The sequence below is a fragment of the Empidonax traillii genome, unplaced genomic scaffold (genome assembly GCF_003031625.1).
Source record: "Empidonax traillii isolate 1590-97213 ecotype Southwest subspecies unplaced genomic scaffold, ASM303162v1 scaffold698:size334810, whole genome shotgun sequence".
In the NCBI taxonomy this organism is placed as follows: Eukaryota; Metazoa; Chordata; class Aves; order Passeriformes; family Tyrannidae; genus Empidonax; species Empidonax traillii.
In genome coordinates, this window is record NW_020955891.1 from 1 (window position 1) to 23,992 (window position 23,992).

The 23,992-nt window shown below is 36.3% G+C and overlaps 1 protein-coding gene across 1 annotated transcript in view; it reads right to left on the reverse strand.

The window, feature by feature from the left end:
• Window positions 1-8,491: 8,491 nt before the first annotated feature.
• Window positions 8,492-23,992, reverse strand: part of LOC114065813 (metastasis-associated protein MTA3-like) — a 23,321-nt gene continuing 7,820 nt past the window's right edge. The window contains exon 4 of the mRNA XM_027899988.1: window positions 8,492-8,622. Within this exon, the coding sequence (XP_027755789.1) occupies window positions 8,492-8,622 (131 nt within the window). The remainder of the gene's footprint in view (window positions 8,623-23,992) is intronic.

Below are 23,992 nucleotides of genomic sequence, written 5' to 3' on the forward strand. Positions count from 1 at the left end.
AGTAAGCAGAGACAGGACCTAATAAACCTTGAAAACTAAAGACAAAAATGAGCCACATTTCAGTGAGACCCAACAGAGAAATGAAAAACATGTAGGAACATATTTCAGAAAATATTGTGGCAACAATCAATATTTAGAATAGAGAAGTACAAGACTGCCCTTACTAACCTATTCCAATGAACACAAAAGATGAAGATAACCAGCTAAAGAATTTAAGTAGCATGAAAATAGTTGTACCAAGGCTATTATACAAGACAATGTTATGAAAAGATTCCAATATAGCCTATTTAAATAACTTAGAGCAAAACATCAAACTGTCCACAAGATAGACTTAAATGATTTCTTTTTTGCACTGTCTGGGTAATTGTTCTTTAATGAGTTTTTCCTTAAAGTAATCAGAAATATAGACTAAAGTCTTTCCCAAAGTTTTAAAAAGCTGATGCAAACACTTGTATTTTAAAACTACCAAAATTACTCAAAATAACAGCAACTGTTTCGTCTTTTAAGGTCCCTGCTTGTTTCAGCATAGCCCTAATTTTTAAACCAGTGGAAACCTCTGCAGTTCCTGTTCTGCTGTTCTTGCAGGTTGTTTCTTCAAGTTTTCATCAGATGAGTAAGACAGCTCACAACATACAAATCTTAGGTTTTTTTGGAACAGGAGGTATAAAAAAAAAAAAAGGAAAAGGAAAAAAAACGCATAACACTTACTGCTTGTCAACCAGTACAAATGATAGGACTGGAAAAGGCAACGTTATGGGAACATGCCATCCAAGTCTCCTATTGGAATGTAGATGCAGCCTGGGTGACACTGATGCAGTACAAGAATTCTCAGGACTCATTGCCCTGGGTTCTCAGCAAGTCAAAGTTGATATGCATTGGTCATTCAGATACAAGCAGAAGAAAGAAAAAAACGTATGCAGGCATGCCCATACAGACTTGGAAATAACAACTATTAACTGCCCTCCTGAATATGACAGAATTATGTTGGGCAATTTTATATATACCAATTGTATCTTGACGATCTGCAACAAGAAATGTTAGTCTCTTAGCTGAGATTTCAGAAGCATGAGTCACTAACTAGACAGTCAGAAAACAAAATAACAGGAAAGAATATTAGGAAATATTATGCTTGTGAGAAAAATCTTATTTTTGATTTTAGCATATGCTGTTACTTCAATGACAATCAGAGATGAAGGTGAAAAAGAAGATGACTGAAGAGGGGTAGAAAGAAGCATGTGCAGGAGTAGAATTCAGAAGTAACCTTTCCCATATTCAGTATAAAAGCAAAAAGGTATAAAAAAAGGTACAGATATTGAGCAAAGAAGGAGATAGCTACCTTAAATAACAAAGGTTTTCATGAACTGTCTTAAACAGGGAAGTGTTTTAAAGATTTCCAATCAAACACCCACATTTAGCCAAGTCTTGATCCCTTACAAGCAAACTAAATTGCAGTGACGATCACCAGAGTAGGAACTGTGGAGTCCAAAGAGCTTCTACTAATTATATGAAATTGATTTCCCAGTTTTGGAAAGCCAGTACTAAGAGTACTTGTGTATTTTACTTTGAAACACAGTTTAAGGGGCACAAAACGATGCCAACAGACACACACCAATGTCCTTATTGCGAATTTCCAGTTCTCAAGATTGTAAAGAGATTAACAACTGGGGAGTAAGCTATTGCATAACATACAAGAAAATAACAGCATCATCAGAGTGATTTAAATCTGCAACAGATCCCTAACTACAGTTTGACTTTTCAATATTCAATCAATACCTAGAATTCACACAAAAATATTTGCGTTGTATTGGTTCATACTTAATTGTCTTTGTTCATTTACAGGGCCATCTCAAACACGGGGAAACAAAAACAACAAACAAAAACCACCTGATAGGTGACTGCTACTGAGATCTGTGTCTGACAAAATGATACCGACCTCCTAAAGAGTATGAGACTGTGTATCTGTGACCAAAAGATAAACCAATAAACTTGATATTACATGATTAACACATTCTTGATCAAATAAAACTAAAAACAGAATGCAGAGAAAATTGATTTATGCACATCTAAATGAACTGGCATCTAAACATATGCCTAGATCATACAGATGGCCCAAGGTTTCTACATTGCATGTGGGTTTTAGTCAAAAAATTCAGTTTTAATCTTTGTTAGAGGTGGAGTACTGGTTTTGAGCATTCCAAATTGGTAGGATTGACAGAAAGTCTCTTGGAGAAATTGTGCACAACTGACATGGATTGAAAAGTAATCACAAGATAAATATTTTCTTGGTGTGGACACAGTAAAACTACATATTTTGTTTGATATCTCAAAACAAGCATAACTATATATTGTACCTTCTATAAACTATTGCAGGAAACTCAAGTCATTGATTTTTTTCTTTAGGGATTAATTCATGGTAAAAAGTAAAAAAATTGTTACATTTCAGCACAGCAGCAGTGATGCACATGAATTGAACAAAAAGAGAGAAGGTTGGTCAAGAATGATTTTTTATACAATCATGAAATCATTTAGGTTGGAAAAGACCTTTAAGATCATCAAGTCCATTAGAAGGTCCCCCAGGTCAGAAGTAATGCAAATCACTCTGTGCAACTGAACTTAAAACTTTTGCACCATATGAAAGGTTCCTACTTTGCAATTGTATCACTACAGGGAAACATGTACTGATTTTCAGGTATTTGAGTGACAGTCCTCCACCGATAAATACATTTTTTCTTACACTGTAACTAGAACTGATTATGGACCATATCTGAAAATAGAATTTTGGTCTGGACTGAATTTTCCTCTTAGTTTCTGTCAGAATATTTCTAATTGTATTGGGAAAAAAAAAAAAAAAAAAAAAGAGAGAGAGAGAGAAGAAAAAGTTAGATATGCTTCAAAAGTCCCTGTGCCCCAAACAAACTCAATCCAGAATGGAAGAATACTTCACTTAATAATCCAAATTATCAGGGAGACACATGCCTATGCAAAGCAAATTCACTTCTTATCCAGTCTGATTTATGCCAGAAAATAAATCAGGCTTATAAAGTCATCTGAGCTATCTATCTTGAGCTTCAGATCATTTGTTGTGTTTTGAGTGAAGGAATCCCACATTCAGAAAAAAAGTACTTCTCTACACCTTAGCAGCTTGAGGTATCAATATTAGTGAGTCCTGATGAGATGATGAAAAAGAAAGAAGAGCAGAGATGAAAGTTGTATGATAAAACTGAGTCATTTACAACACTTTTAAAAAGCATTGCACTCTTAAAGTTTGTAAGCACGGCATGTTCTTATGAACTACACATGCTTATGCTACTTTTTCTGAGATGTCTACAAAGTGGTGTCAATCAAAGTTACTTTAATCTACCCAGGGGCAAGGGTATTATTTGACAACGAAAAAAAAAACAGAAACCCCAAAATAACAAAACCAACCAACCAAACAAAAAACCACACACAAAAAAAAATCACCAACCAACCAAAACCAACGTAACACCAAACTAAAAAAAAATTAGACACTGTGCTCTGGGCTGCATTACAGATCACAATAAAATCAAAAGACAGAAACAAAGATTCTTGCAGCTTGATATTTTAGAAGTTTAAGTCCACTTTTTTTGTATTCTTACATGTAAGAATATGCAGAGGCTCCAAATTTCTTAATAAAAATTAAAGAGCTCTTCTCATGGTCAGACTATTTGGACACTCTTTAGTGTCACATATGCACAGGCATCCTGAAACAACATTCATATTCTCCACAATCATATTAATCAGCTTTTAATAAAATTACCTTCTGCAGTCACAATCTTTAAAAGGCTCATGAAGTCCTTTCTGTGTTGGAACAGAAGTAACAAACCATGCCAAGAACATGGTTTTTAAGATAGTTTGGGGGTTTCTTTTTTTTTTCTTTTTGTTTTTTGTCTTTTGTTTATCAGTTTTTTAAATACATACGAGCAGATTTTAGAATCAAAGCTCAGAAAGTTTTTCTGATTTAAAGGCCATAGGTATATAGAAAAATTGAATTTGCTGCTTATGTCAAGCAACAAATATGATCCTCTAAAGAGTGTAAGAGATACTTAGTCTATCCAAGGGTAATTTGAATAAAAATTCCTCGTTAAAGATTAGGGTGTAGATTTACTAGTTATGTGAACAATCGCCATAATGACAAACATCCACATAAGGCACAGGTATCATGTGCAGCCATGCTGAGTCCAGAAATCAAGCTCAGCAAGAATTTCAGCATTGTGCCCAAGAAAAGCAAAAAAGTTCTCAGCGAAAACACTCTCTAAGAAGAAAAAAGAAAAAGCAGAGTAGTGCAAACACACATAATTAGCAACTGATAAAACTTTAAAGATCATGGTATATTATCCATCACTTGAACATTTTTGAACCAAGTTTGGACTTCTCTCTGCAACATACAATTTAATGCAAGAACATTGGGATCTCATCAATAGGCCCTGTACATAATTGTGTGGCCTGAATCAGATAAAAGAACAATTAAAGAGATCATTACAATGCCACTCTTTCAGGTCCCAGGGCAGGGCTCTTAAAAGCCTATATTCTAACTTACCAGAAATGTTGTTGAAAGAAGTAATTTAGTAAATTAAAGTTAGCAAATTTAATTTTTATTTACTCAAGATAAATATCTGTAACCCCACTGTAGCTCAGAAAGGCTTTTGACAAAGTAGTAGCTCATCCTTTAACCCTAACAAAAGCCCAGACAATTGTATCAAGTAAATTACCAATATGATAGCAACCAAATATAATTATATAATTATAATAATATATTTATAATTGAAAACCTCTTTCCTGTTTACAAATGGCTAGCCTGAAAGTGTTCTCTATTCTCAAGTTGTTTTGACTTTAGTCAAATAGTCTATATATAAGCCTTTTTTACTTTGCATAAATTCAAAAAGAATTTTTATTTTTTTTTAATTTTTAAGTGGGTAGGGATTGTTCTTGCAGTATAAAGCAGCATAAAAGATCACTTGATTTTATTATGATATCTGAGAATGTTCGGACTATATATGCTTTCCAAACACTTAAAAGTATAATAATAATAATAATAATAATAATAATAATAATAATAATAATGAACCAACACAAAAAAACCCACAACCCCAAGACTGACACACAGTTATTAGCAAGCAAAAACTAAGCAAAGACACTGAAAATGGTAAGATGAACCCTGGTGGATAAATAAATTCCTCTACACAACTCATATAAGTATTAAATTTAAGAGCAATTCCAAATGACCTCAGAAGTTAATGCAATCTTTTATAACACTCTAAATATGTTTATCAGCTATTAACTCTTGAGAGTTTAAGAATGAAAAGGAAATTTAAAGCCCATGTCAGAAGTCAGTGCATCTCCAACAAGATAACCATTTGCAGATTTTTATAAAAAGGACCTATTTTTATCATGTGCTAAGTTTTATGATGAATTTTATGACACTGCCAAAGAATTTCAACTTTCTGACAACTTTCACCATTTTTCTCCCCTTGTGTCTTCTCATGCCTTTCCAAAATGCTGCATTTGGTAATGCTCAAATCCCTGAAATGCCAAGTTCAAGTACAGAGCACTGGCTCAACTGGGCCCCTCTCTGGGACTGGCATTGCTTATAGGAGCCATCTGCAAAAATCTCGGGAGCATTCGCTGCGTGACATTAATGAAGGAGATGGCTCAGTGAGTCTGGTCAGCAGTATAACTGTTACAAGGACATGTGGGGATAACAGAGCCTGGCAAAACTGCATCTGTACCATGCGGGGATTAGGAAGGAAGGAGATAATCCACTGGAGGGGTGTTAACTGACTTTACACATTTCAGCAGACAGGAGAGGCAACAGTTTCACTTGCAACTTGACAAGTAGGCACCAAGGTAACAAACATTGTCTTTGATCCCCAAACCAGTACATCAGCTTGTACTCTACCACACGCCATGACTCCAGAACACTGCTGCACTGATGTAGACAATTACACTTTCCTAAACACACTCCCTGGCAAGAACACTGTCCACAAGGCACCATTGCCATGTTTATTTACTACTACACTACTTGCTTCTAATTCTTTTCTAAATCTGGATTTTTTTTTTTATACCAAAACTTATGCCACTCCATAAAGTTACTGAAATGGCATAGTGACACCTAATGTAGAGGGGAAACAAGACAAAGTCTAAAAAGTCTTAGTATTTCAAACAAAAATTACATATCAAAAGAGTTACATATAATGTATATAGCAAAATAAAAAGTATCAGAATAAGGAATGAAACTGCATTTCAGTAATTCAAGAGCAAACAAATTACATAAAAATTATTCAAAGCTCACAGTTGCAGACCAAAGAGCTTCAGACTTAGACATACACATCAAAGAAATCTAACTTACTAAAATAACTTCAAGGTACCTCAACTGTGAAGTAACAGCACCAGGTACATAAACGAGACATCACCATATTTGTAATCATGAACTAGAACAAAAGTAACCCCAGTGACAGAGTTTTTGGAGGGGTGGAAGTGTAATTTCCTCTACAATTTAGTTTGAAAAATGTAAAAAGAGTAAAGTTAAGAAAAGAAGAAAGACAAAAGGAAAGTAGGAAAACTGTACTAGTAAAAATTAAATAAAATCATACTAGGTAAAATACTTTTAATCCCCTACATTGCAACACAAAGGCAACCAAACTCAGCTTCTTTTCTGGATTTATTTACTCTTAAGGTGTAAGGGAGAAATTCTACTGCTGTGTTCAATCACCTAAAAAAAGACATAATTAAGATGGAGCCAGGCTCTTTTCAGAGAAGCACAGCGATAAGACACAAGGTAGTAGACTTTCAGTAAGTGAAATCCCAAATCAATAACCAGGAAAAAAATTTCACCATGACAGTCATCAAACATCAAAACAGACATCCAGAGAAGCTGTGAAATCTGCATCCTTGAATATTCTTGAGTACTGATGGGAGACAGAGGAGTACCACCTTCACAATATTTCTATACTCTTTACTGGAAAGGTCAACTAATAAAAGTTATGAAAACTACTGAGAATCACAGAATGTGAACGTTAAAAAGCTAAATAAGAAATACTTTGCAGTGTAATTTCCTTTTTGTTTCCTTTTAAAGTAGAGTTAAGGTTGTTAAAACATCATTAATCTATATCAAGCTTGTTCCAGAATTCATCTGGTAAAGGTCTTAGTAACTCGTGACAGCACAGCCCTACGACATTCATCTGTTCTGAAAAGTAGATGCAAGTCATCACTCTGCATTTGCCTGCTGTGCTGTGCATCATGTACTATGAATTCACTCTTTTTTCTCCCTTCTTTGTGAAGTATATACTGGAGAACCTCTATTGTATTTGCTCCCTGAGTTGTGAGGTGAAAAGACATTTACAGTATTTCTTCTCTGTAATCTTCCCTCTGCAAAGAGAATACCTTATTTCGATATGTAAATGTCAAAGTAAGTAAAAGAAACTGCACAGGATTATTATCTCCATGCTGTAGTTGGAGCAGCAGAGATCTGACAGTTAAAATTACTTTCTCAAAGTCAGAACAGGTATCTGAATCAAGCACAGGAAATTAATACAAAAATTACCAACCTGCGGGTTTTGTGTTGTCAGTGAGAGAGATAAGCAACACATTTGCCAATAAGAGAGAAAATACCTATATACATATAAAGTGTTTCACCTGTTAGATAATATATACTTCTTTTTGATAGCTTCTAGACATTTATGGCCTGAAATAGCTGAGGGGAGTTGGATGTAATAAGAAAATGAAAATTCCTTCAGAATGCAACGTAAGAAGCCTTGTTTCACACTTAGCTACACTCCCCTTTGTCACTGTGCTCTTTCTTTTCCATTTCTAGGTTCATTATCCTCTCCGTACCAACACACCAAAAAAAAAAATTTTGCTTGACTACTAAATCAGAGATAACATGAGTATTTGCAACATTTACAGACAGAAGTCAACAAATTCTTTTTGAGCTTTAGCAAGCTTCTTTCTACTTTAGCATTAGGGCAATTTAAAACAACACTTGAAATGCTATTGCAACATTTAGCCAAAGAAACATGACTTCTTCACAATTACTGAAGTAAGTTGAGGTAATTTTACTTTAAAGTGTGTGCAGCCCTAAAATGCAGACCCGATCACTGAGTCACTGCCTCCTTTCCAAGCCCATCTGCAATTTCCCTGGCCAGGCAAAACGGTCAAAGTTCCTCTGGTCAGCAGAGTAAAAAAATAACTCCTCCAAAGTAGTAACAGACTGATTTTATACCAAATTATCAACTTTTGCTCTAATTGGCAAGCTAGAGTTCTGAGACCCTTGTCCCTTCTAAGGCTCAAACATCAAGAAACAGAAGGAAAAACCAAAGGTGCTTGTAAAGCAGTTCATGGGACAATCTGACACAACTTAGGTAAGATCAATTATACCCTTTTGCAAGACAAAGACTGATGTGTTCAAGCAGGTGGGCTACTGGCAGGCAATTGACCCCAGCAGAACACACAGATAAATGGTATTTACCACTTCTTACCTGATATGTGTTGCGGGAAGGGACTCATACTGTCGAGAAAGGAAAAGCTCTCTGTGCTTCAACTGATGTTTCTGTTTATCAGTCAAATCAACCTCAATTGTAGTTTCAGACTCTTCTTCAACTTCTTCTGCAGAGAAGCAGAGCGTAGGTCGAAATTAACTCTGTTGCATAACATCATTGCAGCCATTTCACTTGACATTCCCCCCACCCCTTAGCAACCTCCTTTAGTATTTCAAAGAAAAGATGAGTTTAACAAGACTACAGTTTATGTAACTTGACAGAATATTAAGTATTTTGAATTATAGACTTCTTTAACTCTTTAAAAAATTATTCTCCTCTCCTACTGTACTACGCACTGATGTCTTTCACGCAGCTTAAAGCAATTCTGATATTACTCATTCTTTTTTCATCTTCTTTCATCTGCTTTTTCTTTCTTGCTTGCTGAACAGTTCTGGTTTTGATTTTCTGTTGCCAATATTACTATTACTAAAACTTTTACAGAAGTCCTTGGGAAAAGCATACTTTCTATGAACACAAATTTACTAAACACAATTGCAGTCTAAGACTGCAAAATCATAGTCTAAGAAGACTCAAAAAAGCCTACTATCTTCCATTATGTTAATCTTATTAGATACTGACAACAGACGCAGTGTATTTTCACATTTAAGTAGGATTTTAAATTATTTCTATTTTAAGGAAGATAGGAAGAAATAAAAGCAGATACTAGAAGGAGCCACATACAGAGTTAAAGAGCAATGTTGACAGTGTTTGAGCCTTGCTAACAATGACAGCCTCTTCAAAACAGCTACCCTGGGATCTCAGTGGCTGCAATCTGCCTTCCTAGGAGATTCTTTGGACATGGGGAATTTGAATCTATACTTCCCCTAGCATTCCAGAAAGGGCAAAAAGTCTCTCTGAACAATGGGTGCAAAAACACAGACCCTTTAATAACTTCTCTAGAAGATTTGGCAATTTTCTACCTGGTAAATTATCTGTTATCTGCAAAACCAAGCATACTTCACAATCTACTTCTCAGAAACTAAACAACAGAACCTCAGAATGAGGTAGTATTTCATGTAACTACCTACAACAGATGACATCATCCACTCTACCAATAATAACCATTTTTACAACCAACCTACAGACACTATTTCAAAATGAAGCCTGCCTGCATCCTCATGGCAACCACAGTTCTCTCCACATGCAACACTACTTTTTTTTTAATCATGCCTGTGTGTAGTTCATTCCAATTCTAACAGTTCTTTACACAAAAGTGATATAACAACACACTCTGATATAACCAACTTCTTCAAACCTAATTCCATTTACTCTAAGTCTATCTTGCTGAAGACACCCCCATCCCCCTCCTTGTCATGGCATGTTTTGTGGAGAGATGGAACAAGCAAAACAAAATAGAAAACAATAATCCTCCAAGTCTCACTGGACAGCCCACAGCCTCACCTGACACATGCACAGGTTCAAGTCAGACCATAACTCAGTTCAGAATTATTCTGGCATCTAAAATACTGACAATAAATAAAGTGTGTGTGTTGTGTTGGTTTTTTTTAAACTATGTCAAGTGTTTTTTTGTTGTTGTTGTTGTTTTTTATTAGGCAAGCAATTACATAAAAAATAGCATTTAATATTAAAAATTTATGGTTTGGGCTGGGATGCAGTTAATTTTCTTCACAGTGGCAGTATAGGGTTGTGTTTTGGAATTGTGCTAAAAACAGCGTTGATAACATACAGATGTTTTTGTTGCTGCTGAGCAGGGCTTGGCTCGTGGCCTTTTCTGCTCCTCATACCACCCCATCAGCAACAAGGCAGGGGGGCAGAAGGAACTGGGAGGTGACACAGCCAGGACAACTGATCCCAGCTGACCAAAACGATATCCCACACTATATGTCATCATGCTCATATAAAGCTGGGGGGGAAAGAAGAGGGAAGGAGTGATGATGTTTTGTCTTCCCAAGTCACTGTTATGTGTCATAAAGCCCAGCTGTCCTGGAAATGGCTGAACACCTTCCTAACCATGGGAAGTGGTGAATTAATTCCTTGTTTTGCTTTGTTTGCTAATTCCAGTTCTCTCCTCCATCCCACCAGGAGTAGTGAACAAACATTTGTGTGCTGTTTAGTTGCTGGTTGGGGTTATACCCCGCCAATGTTTCCAGCAAGTAATTTCTATTACTATTTATTACAGTAAGTGACCATTACAAGTTATGAGTAAGAGTAAGAATTTGAATTAAAAAAAATCAAATTTACTGCACTAATCTTACATAAGACTTGAAAATGTTAGTCTAAGAACCTGAAGCTGAATGTCTCTCACACCCATCTCTTAAAACACTCCAAACCTAAACATGAAACAAGGTATGTTGTATATTTAGAAATAAAACATATGTTTTACTCATTATGATCTGACAAGCTTAATACTAAGTAGAACAAGCCATGGCCAGACACAGAACAGTTCCATCCACTCAACACAATTTACCATCAACATAATTTTACAACTTTCTTCTTTAGTGTCTACCAGTAGGATTAGCATTTAGTAAAACAAGTAATAGTTTGTCGCAGTAATCACACAAGCCTGTACCAGGAAAGGAAAAACTGGAGAGCACAAAGAAGTGAGAAAGCTAAATTTGCTTGATGGCATTACAAAGAATTCTACATCTGAAGAACCTTCAGATAGCTGCTTTTGAACTAGGTTTTTGCACAGATCAGGCCTTAACACTACCAGAAGGAAAGTGGTGACAAACTTGCAGTAGTTTTAGAAATCTCTTCATGTTTTTGACTTGATTTGCAGCACATGTGAAATTCAACTTGCCATTCAAGGAGAGATTATTCCTACCAAAAGGAGTGAAATGTAGAGGTACCTAAAGTAAATCATAAAGTATCACCGAGGAAAGTACATTTCAGCACTTGGGAAGAGAAATAAAGCAACAGCTCAGAGTGAGCAAATATTTCAATGAAGCAACATGATGACGACGACATACATAGGCCTTGTTGTTCCACAATTGGAGAGAGGAAAAAAACAATTTAAAATTGTTCAGTTGAATAATGTTTTGAAAGTCTTAGGTATGACTACAAAGATGAATATAATCAGTTTTTGAAAATGACACATTCCCCTTTAGAACTTGAGCTACGTTTAAGATAATGCTTTTTTGTAGTACTTTTTCTGGATTACAAGAAACATTTTATTATTTAAATGAAAAAAATCATAGAGAGCAAAAGCAGGCATCTCCAGTGACCATTTAAATTTTTTGGTCTAGTTATTATACACAGGTTTTCTAACATCAATTGTAAATACTTAATTTGACCTTGAAAACCAGATGAAGGCATCCAGTGATGCCTTCAGTGGAAGTGCTGCAGACTTTTACTTTGTCCTCTGATATAAATAAGACTTAACTGACTCAACCAAGCAATGGATACTGGGAAGAAAGTGTAATCCTCACTCATTTTATGTATGCATTGCCACTTCTAAAAACATGATTATTTTTTTTTCCCTCTTCCATTTAATTTGTGGAATTTCCTGTTAGAAAACAATGGTATATTAGGGAGCGAGAGAAGAGGCAACTGTCCCTGCCACCTAAACTTTGTATAGTGTCTCTGTTCATAGTTATGTGATGACTCAAGCTTGCCACTAGAAAGAACAGCTTATTTTTACAACTAAAATGAAAATAAACTGAGGGCAAGTCTCTAGAAATACAATACTCGTACTTAATACAAAATTGTTTTAAAATAACTTAAAAAAATAAATCCCAAAAGACATTTAAAGGTTTAAATTCAACTTCAACAACTGTATTGTTAACCATCAGCTAGCAAATAAGGTAAATTCCTCTGACACACTACTCTTCTTTAAGTCAAAATAGCCCACCATGTGCTCCCCTTGCCTACTGCAATAGAAAATAAGAGATTAGTTTAAATACTGATGACCATCTTTAGGAATGAGGTGTAAATCTTCAGTATTTAAAGAAATTAGGAAGTTCTCCTTCTACTGCCACCAAACTGCTGACAAGTGTTCTTTCCACCTACAGGCTGAACCACAAAATCAGTCAGGAAGGGACCACTGTGGGTAATCTGGTCCAACCTCCCTTCTCAAGCAGGATCATTCCAGAGTACAAATCCATAGTGCTGGAATCTGGAAAATCAACCAAGAACTATGGAAACACAGAGTAATTCAGGCTGGAAGGGGCCACAGGAAGTCTAGTATGAACTATTCCTCAAAGTAGGCTCAGATGTGTGGTCAGGCCAGGTTACTCAGCATTTTATTCAGTTGGGTCTTGAAATTCTCGGAAGACAGAAACCACATAACCTTTCCAGCACCCAGTCATGGGAAAAAAAATTTTCCCTATATCTAATCTGAATCACTCCTGTTTCAATTTAATCACTGAAAAGAGTCCATTCCATCTTCTCTATAACCTCCCCATAGGCACTGGGAGTCCACCTCTTCTCCAAGCTGAACAACCTCAATTCCTGCTGTCTCTCCTAGTAGGGCAAGTGCCCATCATGGTGGGCATTCAGCATCGTTTGCTGAAAGTGCTCCAATTTATCAGTAACTTTTCTGTATGGTGGACCTAAAACCTAGATGTGATGCAAGGAATGCTGAATAATCAGGGAGGATAATCACTGTCTTGATCTACTGGCTATGTGCCTGGTGATACAGTCCAGGATGTTGTTGGCCAACTCCCTTTGTTGCCAAGGATTTGCTGTCTGCCAGCGCCCTCGGGGCCTTTCCTGCAGAGCTGCTCCCCCAAGCCCCTCTGTTCCCTACATACCTGCCAGGAGCTTTTCCTTCCCAGGTGCAAGACCTGGCATTTGTCCCTGCTGAATATCTTCATGTTCTTGACAGACCACTCCTCCTGCCTTCTAGGAATCTCTGAATACCAGCCATTCCCTTGCCGTAGCCTATCACCTGGTCATCCCCCCCTGGTGTTGTATCACCTGCAAACACGATGAGAGTGCACCACACTGCCTGCTCCAGTCACTGATAAACACAGGTCCCCATATAGATCCCCACAGGACTCCACGCACATGTGAACCATTAACCACCACCCTCTGACTCAGGTCATGCAATTAATTTTTTATTCACCTGGTTGTCCCTTAATCCAGATCAGTTCCAATTGCTTGGCCTGGTAGGTCTACCAAGAATGCTAGTGATGGCATGAAAGAAAAAAGTAGGAATAGAAGACAAACTGGGAAGATGTAAAGCAAAAAACAAGACTACTCCTTTCAACAGCAGCACGGACTGACACTGAATTAAAATGGCAGAATACCCAAACCTATGGTGCATTAACTTTCTGCATCTGAGACTTAATTGCTTACAATCCTCAAAACATACTTCAGCTTAGATGGATCCAGCTCATGCAAGCTTAGATGGAAAGATTTAAATCACCACCCCACGTGTGGAGTTACAGCAGTTTCACCAGGTTTGTTAAAATACCTTTAGAATTGTATCAGATCAGAATTTCACATTCAAGAAATGCCACTAAGCCTCACTTTCAGAAAAGATTCTAAATTTTTTTCCTTTCCTGTATACCTTTTTCTTTTACACTGAGTCCAAAAACTAGACACATCATAGGTATCAACAACATATTTTTCAACCTACAGATAAAAAGCTGAGAATGCTGAAGAGCAGCAAGTTTACCACACATCAAAGGAAAGGTGGCTGTGCAAAAGTCTCTTTTAAGTTTAGCTGGTTGCGGCAAAAACATCAAGTGCGCATTTGGTAGTTAGATGCTACAGCTGAAAGAACTATAAAAATAGATTTTGGGGGAGAGGGCGTAAATCTATTTACTGCCAAACTGAGTACAAAATATAAACATTAACTCTAACCATCTGAACAATTCTATTCAGACTATGAATGAAGAGCTCTCTCTTAGGTGAGCAGTTGGCCAATTTGCTCATCTGTGTGAGGCTTCTTGCTACATGTTTCATTGTACTGAGTTGTGAGTTAACCCCCCTAGTGCTGCAGTGAAGCCATTTAATCAACTTTGTGAGCTAGACTATGCATGGTTACACTATCAATTTGACTGAGGAAGCATTTCCCAAAGCTGAATGAATCAGCTTTACTTACATCACGTCTCTTAGTACAATGTTCAGATGGCTGTTTGAATATATAACATCAGTTTGATATTTCCTGTTTCTTTCAGATAGGATAATAAATCCAAAGTACAATTTGCATGGATTACAAGTAATTCAGATAGTGTATTACCATCTAAAGGATGAATTTGAGCAATTCTTCAGGTAGGAAAAAAACAGACTGATTACTCATGTACAGGAAACAGGTCTAGTTTTCATTCCCACTGGATAGCACAGATATACAGATGGCCTCTAAGGGGATATTCAGTTTTCTTACACAATTATCCAAGTGATCCTCCCTCACTACCTCATTATTTTTCTAAAGGAGGTCACAAAACAAAGAAATAACTACTGCACCACCCTTAAGAACTAATATGCCACATTCTCCAATAAAACAAATTATTGCTAAAATCACACAAAATATATTTTGGGTAATCCCAAGTAGCACGTTACAATAACAACAATTCCCAGGACAGCAGTGGGCAACAATCTCAAGTTTATCACAGGCCTGTAGCAAATTTATTTAATGAAAACTATCACAGTGTTCATTACCATAAAACTCCACCTCCCAAAACTTGATGGGTGAGTTTTTTGGATAACTGGTTTTGGAGATTTTTCAGAGCAAGGAGCTCGTGGGTGGAAAGCAGGGAAGGATTACCTTCGTAAGGAGTATGAATCATGCTGTGCTACATTAATAAATAGATCCTAATAAATTAAACGTAAAATGAATGAATGCAAGAGCAAGCACAATAGTTTTCCAACCCTATTAATTCAGCACTTGTTTATGACAACACTAAAGAACAGAAGGGTCCCATAGAAGCACGAAAACAATGCCATGCAGGCAATGGCGAAAGAGCAGGCAATTCTGTATCATAAACCTAAATTAGGTTTTTCTTCTTTACCTGGTTTCTGTATGACCAATTCAAATGCAAATTCTTCCAAATGAGAAAATATCCTGGTTACAGGGCTCAAGATGTGTTTGGTCATGTGTACACCTGTATGAACTGCACCAAGCTGCTGCAGGATGTGTGAAGCAACAGTCCTGTGCCATGTTTTTTAAGCAGTTCATTCATGGCAGCAAACAGCAGACTTAAAACTGTGCTATGGACACTGCTATTTGCAATATGACAAATGTTTTCAATGTCCAAGAACTGGTATTCAGCTCATCAGCTGAATCAGAAGTCAATTAGTAGTTTTTCCAAAGTGTACATATGTTTAGAGTTATGTGTGAAAGAAAGCAGAAAGTTTTAGTTCTACCCTCAAATACAGGCTGGCAAACCATCCCCAAACAGAAGTGCACATGGCAAATCTGACACTGCCCAAGAAATAATTTTTAAATCCATCACCTGGCTCATGAAATACAAAGGCTATCTCTAACAATGTCATGAAACTTGCATGCATAATAACTACACCTGATTTCAAGAAAAGGTAAATGTGTATATTCCATTTTCATGACACAGATGCTGTTAACAACTTTTTCCATCACTTAGATTTTTACCATTTCCATGTGAAATTCCTGCTCATATCTTGTTAAAATAAGATTATCTTTCCTTTAGCATAGGCAACAGGTCTGTTTGGTCTAGTTAGTTAACAAGTTGCATAGTTGCCTCTCCTTAAGAAAATGCAGTGTAAATATTCAAAAATTATTTAATGTATCATGTAGACAGCTAAGCACACAAAAACCCCATATGTTTTCTGTAAGAACCTGAAGTCTGGATTTAAGATCTACAGTGGCATATTCTTTCAGTGTGACAATAACCACCAGTTTGAGAGATCTAAACTGCTTTTCTAACATTCAGTTCACATCCTCAAAAGCCAGTAAACAACTTTTCAAAATTTATTGGCAGAGATGAAGAGGCACAGATTGTACAAGCACTTTCCTACCCCTACTCAGAATGGCATATGATTCTGCTTATAAAACATAAATTATTTATCTTCTACAATATCTCCTTACAGAAGGGCTGAATTTTGTTTGATTTTTTGCAGAAAGAAAAGAAGTAGGGAGAAAATAAAGAGAAAGAAAAGGGAAAAAGAGAAAAAAGGATTTGTATATCCTGTTCTTGAGTAAACTTAATCAAGACACATTAAAGCTCTATGTAAAGGATTTGGAAATGAGAAAATACTATCCAAGATAATGCCTGCTCAATGAAAACATAGTAAGAAAGCTTTTCTGTCTATGGACCTGACAAGACAAGCAGGAAGAAGAGTTCATTCACTCTGATGATCTGTGTAAGACTTGAAAGATAATTTTTTTCCATCTTCAACTATGTCAGAGATTTACCTTCCAGCATATATTATTTCCTTGATGCCTGTACAGATATATTGAGATTATAATTTATAGGAATTATACATATGAACAGAGAAAAGTGTTAAGAGGTATGAATAAATGTATTACTTTAAATTATTAAAACCTTTTAATGTATTAATTCTGATGCTGGGGGAAAAATAAGCAAACAAAGCAGCATAGGAATAAACATCCCATTGTATTAACTACTCAAATTTTAATACATATTCCATTCTCATATTTTTATAAATAAACCAAAATAAAGGTCAAATAAACCAATGAAGTTCTTCTATGCTCAGTACTTTGCTTTGTAGACAACACATTTAAATACCATGTTCTTTTGCATCAAGTCAAATATCAAAAATCATTACTTATTTACCTCATACATGGTAAATGTTCAGTATTCTGATTCTGGATTTTTTCCCCTTTTATTAAGAACAAAAATTGAAAACAGAAAAGAAAGGAGAGAGCATTATGAAAGTACATGAAGCTAGTTCCCCTTTGAAGGCAAATATAAATATAAAAGCTGTCCATATATCAAAACCATTTTTCTTGTATGATACCTGGCAACTGAGCCCTTGCCTCTTGAGGCCCTACTGAGAATAACAGCATTAGGATTTCGCTCCTGACAGCAGCATCAGTCAAAGGATGTGGCCCAAAGGAACTGTCACACAGTACCCTGTAGGACTAGGTTACAGGTCACTGACTCTGCCAACACTAACGATTTCTATACTGGTTTAAGTCAAAACAAGGCTGTACTTTATTAATAGAGGAAACTGAAACACGACTCCCTTCAGTGTTGTGTGTCACCGTCACAATCCTTCACAAATGAAAATTTAAGTCTATCATTCAGCATATCAAAAAGGGAAGCTAGCTGATTTATTTGTGCTGATTTTTGATAGATCCTTAACGTGTTGTACAAGTAGAAAAAGTGCATGCACTTACACAACCCTTGGATGTATGTATATGTAGTGCTTTATGTGTAGCCCAGCAACTACGCAACCTGCACAGAGAACACATCCTATGTACTGTAATAAATTTTCAAACAGGTTTTGGTGACAGTCAAAATGAGCTACTTAGCTCCTCAAAATCTTTTAGGAATTTTATAAACATAGAACAGGTTTTTACTGAGAAAAAAACTGCGTCTTTTACCACTCAAACTTGTTTTGCTCATGGGAGTGATGAATTCCACATTATACAAAACAATTTCTCTGCAAAGATCAGAATTATTTGTGTAGCATATCAAAATCATAACCAAAGTAGGCTCACACTACAAATCTTCAGTTGATCAGAGAGGGTTGCAAACAGTAGCTGAGGTGAAAAACAAAGTATGGATCAAAAGACAAATCACATTGCCAAATAGCATAGCCATTCCAGCCACCCATTCCATGTGGTTCAAGGCATGTCAAACTCAACATATATGGTAACTTTGTTACTACTGCAGGCTGCCTTTAGCAGAGTTTACAGACAAACCACACAAGGACTTTACAGATTAATCTAATCTGCTGCTTCTACCTAATCCATAATAGCTCACGCCATGCATATATATATACACTCAGCACCGCATGAATCAGCCTGGGTAGGACGCACTACACTCATTCCCACACAGTGCCTTGCCCAGGCTAAAAAGCTCCACCTCTACCATCATGTGTGCAGTTACATGCATCTGTGAGTATCACCAAGGGCAACTACTGCAAACTTCACTCCACTGCATGATATAGACATTCAAGAATTAGTGCTGCTAAGTCTTTAAATCAGATCTGATTCCTGATTCATACATTTAATTGCCACTGCATGATGGGAAAGGAGAGTCTTTCTATATTAATAGTGAATTTACATCATTCAGATTTATAAATTATATAAACTACTGATTCAATTAGACTATCAGAGAACTCTTTGAAGATGTAAAATGCATCTCTAATTGGAGCTTTACAGAGAGAGATAACCTAGTAATGTTTTTGTAGTCTAAAATTTATGCCTCAGGTGATGCGGTACAGTGTGGGTGCACTGGGGAGAAAGTGCGAAAAGTCAAAAAAAAAAACGTAGAATCGTGAGATTTTGGAAATCTAGGAGGTGTGAAGAATCCTATTTATGAGACAAAACATTATGATCAATAATGTCAATTTAAATGTTACAAGTATTTTGGAGGTACCAACAAAACCGTGTAGAATCACTGGCCTGCACAAGACAGAGGAGGCAAGAAAGTTAGTAGCTGAGAGATAGCAGTTAAACGTTTTCCAAAAATCAAAAGAAGCCCTGAACAAGTACAGTAATACTGACACATGTATTTAAACCTGATCATAAGGAAATTAATCCTAAGGAACACAGAGAAACAGGATAATGCATTTCTCTGTGAATGTTTATCTCCTAAAAACTCAAATGTGAAGAATTTATTTTGGTAGGAGAACTCAAAAAAATGCCACCTTTTGCACCCCACTGAGTTCCTCCCTAGCAAGGGAACATACCAAATAAACGATTTCAGTATTTTAATAATAAAAATGAAAGCTCTATTTCAGATACCTATTAAACAGTTTTAAAAATAAATATGAACTGATATTTCGCAGCTTTCCACTCTTCACAACAAATTCACAGAATTAACCCACATTTTGGGTTTAGTTTGTTTTTACATGCAGAAAAATTGGCAGCAAAGCCTTTTAAGTTATGTGTTCAGAAAATAAGATTTTTGAGTTAAAAAAAAAAAAAATTAATCTACATATGGCTGCCCAAAACTATGTTTATTCTTAAGAGGTGAAAAGATGAAGCTAGCAGTTACTCTCTAGCTAGTTCATGTAAAAATTCAGATGCAGTTCCATAAGAGCTAAAACCTCTTAGAATTATGAACTTAGTTGGAAATCCATTCACTCCATTAAGAGAAGATCATTAACACTCACAATCTAACAAGACATTTTGCACAAAAGGAAGAGTCTGAACGGCCACAGCAGTTAATAATTCCACAAGATACTTGGAGCTGACAGTAAACTTGTTAATGAGACAATATAACTACTAATTCTAAAATGTCAGTCACGAAAAGAAGACTCACATTGTCAGAAGCAAAAAGCTCCTCATTACTGCTTCTTTATTGCTTTCATTGTTGAGGCGAAAAAACACAAGTATACAGTTCTTGCACAAAAATCAAATGAACAAAACATAATTTATAAGACTATCCAAAGCACCCCTGAAAAGGATTATAAGGAGCCTTGAGACAAGTTTCTCCTTGGTGACAAGGAAGTAGTTTTGTACAAGGCTTGCTGTATTTCAGCAAGTTCTGAATTTTCTCCCCCTCTCCAAATAAATTACAAATTATGGCATTCTCTTGGGTAAACGAAGAAAAACTTCATGTTCCCTTGTCTCAGGAGATCAAAGAGGTTAAAAAAAAAAAAAAAGCCTACTCCTCAAGCTCATTTCTAGTGAAAGTGATAGTTAGACTTATGCCTTAGCATAAAAGCTACTCTGCCACTGATTAAAGAATTTGTTATCTGTATCATCCTTAAACGGTCCTCTTAGGGTGTGCCTCTCCCACATTACAGACTTCAGGATTGCCAGAATTAACACAACACACCTGAATTTGTTAGTGCTTAGTTTACATGTCTCTATTAGTTGACTCATTAACATGTAACAGCACAAGTGCCATTGGAATTCACACTAGTAATCTTTCCTGACTTATTCCTCTTACTATATTTGGGTTTGTCTTTGTTCACCACCCTATCTTCAAAACAAACCCAAGTCTTCCAATGGCTTGCTCAGAAACAGACTTTTGAAAGACCTGGCTTTTCCTCAAAGAAAAGAGGCTAAGTATGTAAGGTCCACCACTACATTAGGTCAAAACTAATTTTCTCCAAATTCTTGGGGACTCACAGGGGAGGGGTGTGTGTGTGTGGACAGAGATGACAGAGCCAGACACACTGAGCTGCAAACAAAACACTAGTTTATATTTACAGAAGCCTTGAGATTAACAAGGTAGTATCTCACTGAACCAGTTACACAAGTCTGCTCACCTACTCCTCAGGCATATCTAGCAGCCAAGCCTTCTTCCTTTAATGCACTTCAAGGGATTCTCCTATCTTTGATTCCCAACTCTGTCTTTCCACTCCTTAGCTCCTTTCCCTCCCTAACATTCAGAAAAAAATAGTATCCTTCATCACAGGGTAATATCAACATATCTCTTTTCCTAACAGCAACCAAGAGAGGCTGCCTCACCAAGTGCAGTGAAAGAAATTAATTGTAACCAACAGAAAACCTTCCAAAAGCCACTAAATTCCATGGAAGTCACTTACACACTACTGTAAGAGACAAATCAACTGAACTCCTAAGTTCTAAAGACTACTTACCTTTTTTTTTTTTTTTTTTTGGCACCTCCATGACCATAACTAAGACCCAAAAATTTTGTTTCTGGGGGTTTTTTTGTACCAAGACCAGTGCGATGCAATGATCATCTTTTCTTTCAAGGGACCTCCTGCTCAGCAGGCAGCTCTTTAAACTTCAACTCCGTAGAAAGGGTAACTAAGGACTTTCTATGCCTAAGAGCATCCTTTTCTGTAGGATGGATGTCAACCTCTACAAGCACCACTAGCAAAACAAGCAAACTATCTTAATTCATTCTGTGGAAGTTGTACACAGGATTCAACAATATAACCATTCATCATGAGGTTGCTTTTTGTTGGTTGGTTTTTTTAGAGAAAGGATGAATTAATTCAACATTTGAAATTACGAAGGTGGAGAAACCAGATCTCAGATATGCAGTGGAAGAGTTAACACTCATCTCTCATATTAATTTCACTAAAAGTGCTTCTAACTGAACATAGGTTATGGAGACAACAGGTATCAAGGGAACTAATGGGTTTAAAAAGGACAATTTTAAGTTTTAAACAAAATCTCCAGTCAAAACATACTTTTTAGGCTAAGGCAGTATATGACTTGAATTAAGTGAAAGGAAAAGTCATCTTAAAGTGATTTTTCAGAAAAGGTAATGTGATTAAAAAACCATTATATCCTTTCTAAATAACTGTTGAGTTTGATGTACAAGAAAGACTATGATGAAAAAGAACCATGACCAAATAAAAAATATCCACCAAGTTTCTGGTTGTGTTACAATCTGATTGGATAAAAATAGTCCAGTAATATTAGTTTATAACTGTTGTGAATTATACTGATTCAAATATGTCAGAAGATAGCAGAACACTGAACAACACAAAGTGGTTTAAACGTATTATTCTGGAGTGCTTTACTGGACCCCAAGGTCTCCACACACATTATTTTTTTCATACAACTTTCTAAATTGTATTTCTTTGATTGGCGAAGAGGGCAGGAAAAAATTGTGTTTTTTCTGGAATTAAGCATTAAGAATACCACCATGCAACAGCAACCATATATTAAAAAGCCTGATGGCACACAAAAGGAATTCACATTTCAGTTTTGTGTATCTTTAGGGACATTAGTGAGTAACCTGCTAAACACTACTGCTCAAGTTAAGCTATTTTCTTGGCATCTTCTATGCTACCTGCTAGCCTGTTACTCTACTGAAATAAAAAGCTTCTCAAAAATCAGATGGAAAATTAAGAGCTTCATTCTCTTGGATGTATCTGGAGTGCTGGCAAGTAACAGACATTACTCAAAATATTCCTCCCCTCAAATACAGAGCATCTTTACGTGAGAATGCAGAGCTCAACAGCAGCTAAACTGCTCTGCAAAATCAAGCCATTTTCAGGGATGCTGGAACATTCTTGATATTCTATAGAAAATAAACTCCTAGTATTTGTAAGATCTTTTAATGGGAGCTATAAAAATATATTGGTATATTAAGTATTTTCCACCAACTTTAATGAGAAATTGTAATAAGAGCATTACTTTACAGATCAATAAACTAAAGTACAAAGTGAATACTTGATTTGTTTCTGCTCACAATACAGTAATGTCACACCAAGGTCAAAAACGAGTCTAGACTCCAACCGTTCAACACTTCACAATATGGTTTAGAGGGTTTGGTGGTGTTTGGTCAGAGGTTGGACTTGATGACCTTGGAGGTCTTTTCCAACCCTAATGAAACCAGGAATTACTAGCATAACTTTTCCTTTCCTCTTAGGTATCTACTGGGTACAAAAATTCTGTAGCAGAAACACCCTTTGGCAAAGCAGTGTGACATGAAATATGACTGATCAAGAGCAAAAGAATAAGAAAAGTCCTAAAAAAGTGCAACTACAAGAAGTAAAGCCAATAAAGTGACCTCTGCAAAGAGCAACTGAGACTGAAAAAAGGAAATCTTTTACTTCAGTTTCTGTAATCCAGAAAAATCTCATTTTACCTTTGATTTTTCAGTCACTGGAACCAGCATGTCTCAGATTTTTTTTTTTTTTAACCATGTCCTGCATTATTCATAAAGAGCATCAACTTCGTTAATGAGGAAAAAAAAATACATTCTGCATAGGCCTTATCACAGGCCCAGAAGTATTCTTGGCATTTAGTCAGCAGCTCAGCACACCTAAGTCAAAGCAAACTCTCTTAATAAATCAGGAGACAAAGGTCTCCAACAACAGTAATTTTTTATACCCTCACCTGATGGCTGACTGGGCAAAAACTGGCTGAGGAGTTGCAATAAGACAGTGACTCCAAACATAGTCTTATATGATAGCACATGACCAGATAAAGAACTTACAATATCAAGAACTGCAAAAAAATGGTATCATGCGGTTGGGTCACCTTACTCAGTTTCAAGAAAGTAATAGTACATAAACCTCACACATGCTGTGATTCTTGGGGTGGTCCTGTGCAGGGCCAGGAGTTGGACTTTATTACCCTTGTGTGTCCCTTCCAACTTAAGATATTCTATGATTCCATGATAAATCTATTACAAAAGAAGGAAATACAGAACTTGAGCCCTTCACTGTAACCCAAACCCAGTGCTGGTACACAGCTAATAGAGTCTCCCCTCCAGAGCTATTAAAACCTTGCCCTTAAATACTTACATTAATTCCACTTTATCTGAAGAAACATCTGCATTTTATAGATTCAGCTACAGTTGGCAATTTCTCAATCACACCATTTGGTTATGAAACATCTCTATGCCACCCCTTTTGTGCTTGCTTCATCCATTTTAATGAGCTGAGTGTTTCTGTCCCACCTCTCCAAGTTCATTTGCTTATGC